Genomic DNA, 10,799 nt, shown 5'->3' on the forward strand with positions numbered 1-10,799 from the left:
ACCCCTGAGGGACACCACTCGTCACCGGTCTTTGTTTGGACACTGAGCTGTTGACCACAACTCTTTGAGTGCGACCATCCTGACAATGTTCCCGCCTAAGCATCTTGCATTCTAGAAGATGGGGTAGAGAAGCTGTTCCAGTGCAGACAAAATATTCATCTGTTCCAGTGTGTACAAAATATTTTTCCACCCTCAGAGAAATCACTTCATTTGTACCCTCATCTCTCTGTGAGGAGGATTTTGTGCATCCCACATGTTGCAATATCATTGTTCTTCCCACATAAACTTTTACAAGCGTCACATCTCTGTGTCTTGGCAAGGCAAGCCCCAGCCCCAGCTGATGTCATCACCAAACTGGTCTGCAGCTTCCTGGAAGTCAACCTATGTATTTATAGAACTTAACTTATAGCACAGCACAGTTTACACAGTGTCGGAGGCACTTTTGCTTCCCCAGCAATCAAGCCTTCCGGCAGAGCTGCACTAGTTTTTAAGAGGGCAAAAGAGTCTGCTAGGGCACCATCCACTGACCACGCTACTCGAGGGCTGGACTGATGACATGTCAGGTGGTATGTGCCAGGGAAGCTAAAACAAGTGTGGAACCAAGAAGTCCATTTCTTTTAGTGGTATCCTTAAGTGCAGGCTAGGAACTCCCAGCCACATGCCTGTAAGCCTGCTGGAGCCTTTTAAAATAGCCAACTGTGACAGGCCAGAAGGATCATCCCAGCCAGCCCACTGCCTTTTTCAGCTTTCCTGCTAAACCAGGAGGGAACCACAACAGCGGAACACCCAGTTACAAATGGCACATCTAAGAGCCAAGGCTAAAGCCACTGAATCCTCCCAGTTTGATTGCAGCGGAGGCCACCAAGAAGTCTGAGCCTGCACAGATTGTCTTGATAGTGGATTTACCTCATTCCCATTTCTGAGGTTTCCCAATCAGCATCAAACAGGATAATTTAACACAGAGCCAAATGGAAATTGACCTCATTTACTGTATCAGAAGCACAGCTACTGTCCCCTAGCCAAGGTCAGACTTTCCCCAGATTGCTAAAAATGCAGGAGACACAGAGTCCTCCCCCGTCCCAGGAGAAATATTGGTTTATCCATATAATTAGGAAGGAGAGCTGAACACTGTAGTCCTCAGTGGTTTTCACATCTTTTGAAATACTGTCTTAACTGGAGAGCTAAAACAAGGATTTCAAAAAAATCAGTGAGAGAAAGTTAAAACCAGTCCCAAATCACACAGAAGAACTTTGTTATAGCTAGTGATCCATTACAGCATTAATTTATATTTTGGAAGGCTGAGTACCAAGGCATTTTGCATTCCAGAAAAAACTGACCATTAAACTAGCACGAAGACTTATTTCTGAAAATCCTAGACCATATTACAAAAAATACCTGTTAGATTATCTGGGTCAAAATATAAACATAATTTCCTAGAACCGGACCATTTGGATTATACTACACCAAGAAACACAGTGATTCCATGACATATAGGTGATTATGAACAAATATTTTTACAACAGATTTATTTGGCTTTGTTACACTGAATCTTTGAGTAGCAGCTGCAACACCTTTACCTTGGAGCAATATATTACACTTAAAGAGCACATCTTTATATATTTTGTAGGTGTGTTTACATACTTGCACACACATTCCTCGTCATTTTCTTATATATCTGTCCATATGCACACCTCCACCCCATAGAGTATTCTATGTAGAAATATAGGCATGAAAAATTTCACCAACAAGTATGAGGCAAAAAGCTGATATCTAAGAGAGACTTCGAACTCTAAACAGTAGTGGCTTAGTGTCACAGAGGATGGGCTTTTGAATGTCCTGCAAGATGTTGTTATCTTGTTGCTTTCTGAACAGATGGATACCATATCCTGTAATGGGAGGAGAAGTGGCACTTCCAGAAAGACCTGTCTATAGTAATTTTGTATGAGCTTGATTTTCTTAGGGAGATTAACTGAATTTGAAGAAAAGTTTAAGCATGTTGTGGCATGCACAGATGGATAGGAGAGTAGGCAGTCCAGAGAGATGACCTATATGCTACAGATTTAGAGGACCTTAGCGAGAATGAGAATTCTTGCTCTTCTATTTCTGTCAGTCTCACATTGTGCTATTCACATTATTAACATTAATGCAGCCTCTGATTACTATTGAAATTACAAACCCCTGGTCCTCCAAGTAACAATGGAACAAAAAAAAGCCAACCCTAGCGATGACTGGTAGCCATATAGTTCACTGTTTGGCAACAACCCCCAAAGTTTATGCACACTTGAGTTCCTGATTTAACATTGGATGCCCTTCCTGTCAGAAAAATCTTCTATGAACACTAATTATAAGGCCATACATTTTAATTTCAAGGGGTCATTTGCTCTACTAGAGTTGGCTGAAGAGAAGAAACTGTTGTTAGATTTCCTTATTATGTATCACCTTCTGCACTAAGGATGTACAATGAGAGAACAAATTTACAGTAAGCTTTGTTACTAAGTTCAGTCTAGTACAAGCCCTACATTTGCAAGCAGTAATTAAATTTCTTAATCATATATTATATAAAGGAATCGCTGCTATTGATCACTTTTTTTGAACATTTGTAGCAAGCTCAGTCTCTTATTTCATAATTTAAAATAAATAACTGATTATATAGAAGAGTAAGATGGAGTTTCCTAGAGGAATGCTCCAGGGTCACACAAGAGAAGAACCACCTTCAAAGCCTGGGCATCATCTTCTAGTGAATCATCAGATAAATGCCTGGCACTGAACCAGAAATAGTTGTGGCTAGATTAAATATTTAGAGATGCTGCACAACTCCACATCTTCGTTCACAGAGAATCCAAACTGGTGTATAGAGGATTACACTTCTAGTGAAATCTATCACATAACTGATTCATGCCTTGTCTTTATTTGTGTGCTTAAGAACCAAATAGCATTTTAATTTTCCCCTTTTAAATCAACCTTCAAAATGTAGAGCTTACAGAGGAAAAAGCATCATAGCATAAAATACATTTCAAAAGACAAAATAATTTACAAAAGTGCTTCCAAATATACTGGAAAAATCAAGCTAGTTGTGTCTGCTTCAAAATACTTTTGCTGCCTTGGACTTTTCAGCTAGAAGATTAGAAACAGTAAGTGTTTTTGCAGAATGTAAGTATAAGAGAGTAGGGTGAGGTGGAAAAGAAGACAAACCTTAATAGTTTTCAACATACTATTTGTAAACGATTACGTGACCTTGTGAAACTATGTAAAGGGGCAGGACAGATACCTTTGCAGGGAAGCTATTTAAAGTTTGGTGAGAGAAGGAGGCTTAAAGGGAGGGAGAGGAGAGAGAAAAGTCCCTGCCTTGCAAATAAATCTCTCCAGGAAGTGGTCACAAGTCCAAGAAATGTAAAATACTTTTTTGTATTGTATTCACAGTGTTGGTGAAAGGCCAAGTCACAACCAAGTACTATCGACTACTGTCCAAGCATGGTGGCTGGGTTTGGGTACAGAGCTACGCTACTATTGTGCATAACAGCCGTTCATCACGGCCTCACTGCATAGTGAGTGTCAATTATGTCCTTACGTAAGTCAAAATACTTTGTACCATTATGTGTTATCAGTAATTAATTCATTTTGCATGTTATCAGTAATTGTTTCATTTTTAATTAAATTCTTTAAGTTTGCTTTACTTGTGTCTTCCAGTATCATTCTGCACTTGCATGTTACAGCGACTTTTCTCTCCTCATATCCTCCCTTTTTTAGTTACATTGGGCTAAAAAGAGCTAGTATTCCTGATTATTACCTCATACACCATATGCTTGAACACAATACCACTTGTAGCCATTTGCATTAGACCTGGATCTCAGTTCTGCAATTGACATCAGAACCGCACTGGTGCTGTCTAGACAAAGTGAAAGCTACTGCTGCCAGTCAATTTGGGAGACACACAGTGGGAAGTGTTACTCCTTTCAGTCAGGGACAAGTGAATCACCAAGGATTCACTCACTTGCTTTGGGTTGCATAGATACTCAGGGAAAAACTACATTCTCACAATGGCAAGTAACTCCCACTGAACTGGTGACTGTCCAGCGGCTTGAACCTACAGTTTATGAATTCTAGTTCAAGTCATGAAGGTATTACAAAATTCCTATCTTGATATAAATCTGAGAGAGAGAGAGAAATTTATATTGAATAAGAGGGATAAGTAGTAGGGAAACAGACTGTGACTGAAGAGACTATCTGGGGCGGGGCGAAAAAAAAAAGAATAGTTGTCACACCTCGTATTGAATAAAAGCAGGGAACTATACACTCTTTTATTTTATCTAGACTGGTCCTTTTCTTAACTGGCTTGAAAGACGTGTTTACATGATTAGTGTGGTAGGATCATGTATATCTGCATATTACAATGTTGTCTCTGATACCTGAGTTTGGGGAGTTAAAATGTATGGGTTGCGAAACCACAGGGTGTTTCCTTAAACTACTCGAAGTAGATGTTCAGCCCTAGACACACCGGCTAATGCTGCCATCATTCCTGTACAAATGTGAGAGCCAGCAGCGCCAGGGAAAGACTCAGCTCTGCAACCTGCTTGAGTCCTAGGAGTTGGGGCAAGTAATCTGAGGAAAAAGGAAGAAACTGTAGGGATATGACAGCATATTCTTGAGTTGAATTTAATTCCAGGTTATTCACCATCGAAAAGTGATAGAAAAGAGTTCTAGATAGAGAGAAGTAGGGTTTTATTTCCTAGTTGTCCTTTCAAAAATATGCCCCACTGTTGCTACCGAGAAAACTAGGAGAGACCGTTTAAGCATCAGATCTGCATCAATCAATGTTTCAAAATATGATCCACAGCCCGTTCTTGATTTGGTTTTTAGCCTCTTTTGTACAAAAATCTGTGCTGTCTGTGGGGCAGATCCAACTGAACAGAACAGAGCAGAAATGAAAATTTAGAGACTGTCAGAAAAACAACATTGCAGCTCCTGTGGTCTAGTTACAAGCACAGTGTGCTGACAGGAGAGGAACATTGCTCCTTCTCCTTTCCTCAGGGATAATTGTGAGACCAATTCCTGATTGAGGAGGAGACAGATGAATTGATCTGTGTCTTTCTATCAGCTGACATGGCTGTGATTCCAAACTGCAGGGTGCCACGAAAGGCTGAGAAGTTGGCACAGCTTAGGTTCAGAGTGAGAGCGCATTTAGCACAGAGAAGTTAATGTGGTTCCCAGTGGAACGTTTGTGATAGACTTGCACGGGGACGGGGTCAAACCATAAATTCACTGCCTGCTGACATCCCCAGCCTCACACTGCAGGCTCAGTGAAAATCTTGGAAGAATGAAAATGAAAACATTGTGAAAGCTAACATTTATTTTCAAAGGAGCTATTTTGGATTTGTGCGGTATGTTTGAGTATGTAATTTATTGGACTGTTCTTTTGCAGAGATATTGAGTATAAGGAACTTCAGTTGTCACTGGACCAGGTTACCGTTTCTAAGTCACAGTTTTCATGCAGAAACTCAGTATCTACCTCGCAGGAAACAAGGAAAATAGTAAAACCCAAAAGTAATAAAATGAAGGCAAAACTCAGAACAACGCCTTACCCACAACAGGTAACATTTTCAGCAATATTTACTTACCAATTACTGTGGCAGAGCGCTTGGGGCAGGGCAGAGATCATTCAGAACTGAACTTCCTGTAAAACTGACCATACTATAGTAAGCTCTGCCGCAGGAACTCCCTTGTACGCCACAATACAATTAGATCCTTTTGTTCTTGGGGTGGACAGCACGAGGAGTACAAAACAACTCTGGTGAGTGATGCAACACAGCAGCAGTGAATGCAGCTAGCAAACACACTGCATTCAAAACAGTGAGAGCCCAAAAAGCATTTGGAGTCTGGAGAGGAGGGTGGGAGAGAGTGGGAAGAGAAAATCGTTGCCAGAGGAACTGGTGCAAAGGACAGATTTTGTGTTCCTAGCATTCTAAAGGTTGATATGCCAACATACACAAAATCATATTCATGGTCTGCTACTCCATTTATCAGTGATTCCTGGTGCTGCAGAAACCTTGCAACAAACTTCTGCCCTCTGGTATTTACAACTGCCTACACTTACTAGCTAAAATCAACTGGTAAAATTATCAAATAAACCCTTGACATTAGGATGACAAAATAATTTTTGTTCCCGCGTTAAGTGAGGGTAAAGGCAGGGAACTTTAAATGCACTGGTAAGCCAATCCCTTTAGCCAGTGAGATTGCACTTCAAGGAGGCCCAGCTTTGGATGCCCATATGATATGTTCTGTGGTTTCTTATAAAAGTTAGTCATTTAACTCTTGTCCCCTCCCTTTTTTTTTTTCTTTCCCCCAGCAATACAGCTCATTCCAAACAGACAAACTGGAATGCAGCCAGGTGGGAAGCTGGCGATCCAGCCCTGCAGTGAATGCTGCCACCATTCAAGAACAAAACTTCCATTCAGAAAACAGTGAACTTTTATATACCCCATCATATAGCTTGCCTTTCTCTTACCATTATGGACACTTCCCTGTAGAGTCTCATGTCTTCAGTAGCAAAAAGCAAATGCTGCCTTCAAAGTTTGGGCAATCTCAAGGAGCACCTTGTGAAGTGGCTCGATTTTTCTTGAGTACACTGCAGACAAATGGAGAATGCCAGTGGCATTATGCCAACTCCTTGGTACCCAACAGCCAGTCACCATCCAAAAATCTTCCTGATCAGCCAGTGAACATCATTCGACATAATCTTGCACAGAGTTATGAAGGTGGGTGTCACTTTAAAAAAAGAAAAAAAGAAAAGAAAAGCTGTGGGATGTCTGGAAAAGATTTGTAATTGTAGTTTAAAAACAGGAATTACAAGATGTTTAGGAACCCCAGAAAATTAGAAACAGTGAAGTTTAATAATCACTATATTTATAATATTTACATGTTTATCCCACTTACCATGACCATACCTGATGAGGAATATTATCAAAGCATCAGTTGCAAAAATGTATTCACCAGAGACACTTTTAGAACAGGGCAGAGATACCAACTCCTTTGACACTGGCACAGTTTTACCTTCATGTTTTGCGCTATCAAAGTTATTTAGTGCAACTGCTCAGGTAAGTCATTGCTGAAGTCAGAAAGAAACAAATGTACTTCAGAGACAGAAATGAAAATAAACATGATCTATTTCCATAAAAATGGAAGGTTGTCCTTTTTGAGTATGAAGCCATTCTGAATGTCTTTACCTTACAGTTACCACAGTGAATGAGGAAATGAAATGCACTGCTTTTTTAAAAAATGTCTTCTGTGCTCCTCCCCGGTCAACTGTGTTATCTCTCTATACAGACAGTCAGCTCAAATACTTTGAAAGAAGCACTGAAGACATTGACTTCTCTGAGGTGGCAACCTGTAAGAAATGATCTTGTAAAGCTATAAAGTAACTAAATGTAAACAAGCTCAAGACACAGTCTAATCCTTAGCTCTCATATAGATTCCATCTATTTGCACACATAATTTTGATTAGTTAAAAATAATTGATGAGGACTGACTGGATGACATACTGTTACAAAGTTAGATGGAAACACTCCTTTTTTCTGGCTTCATTAAGGATAGGAAAGAGGAAGCAGTAATGGAAATTTAAAATAAAAAAAGCTGGAAAAGATAGGCTCAAGATTCTTGAGTACCAGAAACAAGCATTTATTCACTTAGGGACGTGACGTTAGATATCCTAGATCTGGAAGGAATACCTGCAGATGTTAAAGGCTGAGCTTGTTACATCAAACAGAAGACAGTATCAGATATTGAATGTGTCTCCCACAGAGGAGCAAATAACTTCTGCCCAGGGTTTTGTCCTTCACAGGACTGATTGACCTCACTTAGCTGACTGTAGCATTTTATTTTATTGTTCTGTGTTTAGGTTGAAAATGAGCAAGACTGAAGCTCTTCTTACAGCCTAGTGCAGGTTAAATGCTTTTTCTGAGCTCAGGTTTATCTAATGTGCTGGCTTCTTTTTGTTGCTGTTGTGGACTGGGAGTGAAAAGAAGTAGCTTTAGACCAAAAACAAGGAATGACTTTGTCCTTACTAAAGATGCTGTATCTCTGTGGAAAAGAAAAGAAACAAAACAGCTACATCTTTTGAGGCTAAGTATAAGGATTATAGCAGTGAAGTAAATATAGTATAGTTCACTATACTATAATAGTAAATTATAGTATAGTGAAGTAAATCCTGCAGACCCCCAGTAAGTCTGAGGGAACAAAGCTATTCTAGGTGTACAGGAGTCAGCTCAGCTTCTCTTCTCTGCTTCCAGACTAACAGGTGCTGTGAGACTGACCAAAAAAATAGATCCACCCTTGGTTGGTCAGAGGGTGCCATCAGATATACTGCAAATGGATGTGGAAAGAATAGCCTGTTCAGAGAACAGGCCATAAAATCTGCCAGAAAAGCCCAGTGAGCATAGATGCAGACAAGCGATTTACCATCCGTTGGTTGATACGGGCAGATAACTCCTAGTAAATATATTAAGTCAGGATTCCACAGGAATACTGTTAAATACGTTAGGGGGAAAGAAATCCCAACAAAAAACTGCAAGAAACTACTGGTATTTTTCAATATCATCATGCATGCATACCTTCACCATTTCCCCATCAAGAGGAAAGTAGAGCTGTGACACCAGCAGTTCTTACTTCTGGTTCTACTTGTACTTAAGATTTTGTTCCTTAAGTTGGAATATGTGGGTTCTCTTTTGAGCATAGATGTATTTTAATGGATGTTTAGCTATTGGGCATTTGATGAAAAATGTTTTGGTACAACTAATTCTCTGCAAAAGCACTTACAATTGTACTATTTAGGAAGGAAAAAATAATGTGGTCAAACTCAGGCCTGGTCAGAGACCATAGCTTGAATTCACACGCAGTGTTATAAGAGGGGAAAGAAAAATGGAGCCACCACTGCAAAGAGGATTTTAATCTCATTGTCCCAGAGTTTGTTTCCTCCTAAACTGGAATTAGCCCTGTTGTACTTTTGCTGAGGCTGGTGGCAGAAGAAAAATCTGAACCTTTGGAAGTGACTTTTTGTTTAGAATTGAAAGGACCATCTGATCTTCCTTACGTTGTCAACTGCTGCTTTTTCCAGTGGTTCACTGAAAAACTGACAGCCAGTAAGCTTCAAAGCAGAGAGGATCTGCTTAGCATCATTATCTTCAATCCAAAGGCAATGCCAAATATGACATCTGGCAACCGGGTTGGATGTTAGGGTGATTCCACATCACATCCATAGAGGCATCTGCCAAGAATGCCGTAGGCCAGAGACATTTTTCTCTGTGGAAAATAGTTTCTTTTAGAGAGATCAGAGATTTTAAGATGATCATGCCAAGCCATCAAAGCTCTGGAAAAGCACGTAGCAGATAAAACTGTCTGCAAATCAGATGCTGTTGCCTCACAATTTGGTTTTGAAGCTTCTTCCACTTTTTTTCCAGCTGGTCTAGTCATCAAAAGAGAAACTCACTTCAGAGAAGGCAACCATCTTCTTAGTCGGGGACATTTCCTTTGTACACTTGAATGGATACATTACTACTGTGCGTACCACAGTAACCACTTTTCATTAAGTTATGCTGTTGACCAGTCTGTACTACCTGTGTGAAGCTTAGTGACATTAATCATGTCAAAACTCAGGAAAGGATGAAGAATACTAAGAAAATCTGTGACAACCTCTTGTCTAGCTTCCTCCCTCAACCCAACTCCCTAGGTTTAGTCTGTGACTACTGGAAGAAATACATGACATCTCTGAAAAGTGCATTCCACTAGAGGCAAAGAGGTCTGTATATGGTTTTTGCAGGGAAAATAACGGAGAACATACTAATTACAACATCAGCCCATGCCTCAGATGATTTGCAATTAGAGTTCAGACCAGGACACAGCACAGATACTGAGCTAATCTAAAAAATGTCTTTTTCATGGGCATGGACAGTATTAAGACCTCTTGTATCTTTGCCTGGTTTGACATGGAGGAATATCAACATGCCTTTGTGACACAGGAGTGTGTGACCTGAGCAGTACAGTGGCTCTGCTCATTGGTCTCCAGCAAAACTCAGAGCAATTGAGTAATTCCTGGTCTTCTATGAAGGTCCTGTTGTACAAAGGATTAGGAAACACACTGAAACATCACAGGCTATGCGTCAACATTCAAGTGTTGGCAAATTGTCTTTTCAAAACATATAGTAACTGTCAGGAGTACAGTCTTCTGAAATGAGGGTAGATCAGAAAGCCCAAGAAAAATTATGCAAGACAAAGCATGCATGAAGAGGGCTTCAGCTGTGTCCTAAAACCAGAGGTTTTTCACAGACAGAATGCAAAACTCTGCTGATAAGGACTGTGTACCTTTCACATGAAGATCAGTGCTGAGTTCCAGTCTTTCTTTGCTTTGACCTGGTTCCAACATGCCTTTCTTTCATTTTTACTGAAATAGGGGCAATGAGAAAACCAGGAGCAGCTCCATATATTAACATCTTGGTACAGAAAGGCATGTTTGTGAATGAAATATCTTTTCTGCAAGCATCTTTCCCCATTGAGCACCATCTGACCTTTGCCTGCATTGTTTAAGGAGAGGAGGGAGTGCTCCTCACTGCAACACAACAATTGACAGGGGAGAGATCGCTCTAGTGCACTGCAACTACAAATAGACATAATATATTTTAAACAAAGACTAATACCTGCTAGAGTACCCTTTCTGCTCCCGCTCGGATGGTTGGATGCTGGAGTCTGAGCAGGCTGTCAGGTGATGAGGCTCTTATCTCCAGGTTTTCCCTCAGCTTGCCCGAGCTGCACCC

The 10,799-nt window shown here is 40.3% G+C and overlaps 1 protein-coding gene across 1 annotated transcript in view; it reads left to right on the plus strand.

Annotated features, from left to right (window-relative positions):
- Window positions 1–3,420: 3,420 nt before the first annotated feature.
- LOC104530316 (single-minded homolog 2-like) overlaps window positions 3,421–10,799 on the plus strand; it is a gene marked incomplete at its 5' end in the record, with an annotated part of 10,976 nt that continues 3,597 nt past the window's right edge. The window contains 3 exons of the mRNA XM_010174863.1: window positions 3,421–3,568; window positions 5,420–5,588; window positions 6,344–6,752. Of these exons, the coding sequence (XP_010173165.1) occupies window positions 3,421–3,568; window positions 5,420–5,588; window positions 6,344–6,752 (726 nt within the window). The remainder of the gene's footprint in view (window positions 3,569–5,419; window positions 5,589–6,343; window positions 6,753–10,799) is intronic.

This window comes from Antrostomus carolinensis, unplaced genomic scaffold, assembly GCF_000700745.2.
Source record: "Antrostomus carolinensis isolate BGI_N321 unplaced genomic scaffold, ASM70074v2 scaffold12749, whole genome shotgun sequence".
Lineage (NCBI taxonomy): Eukaryota > Metazoa > Chordata > Aves > Caprimulgiformes > Caprimulgidae > Antrostomus > Antrostomus carolinensis.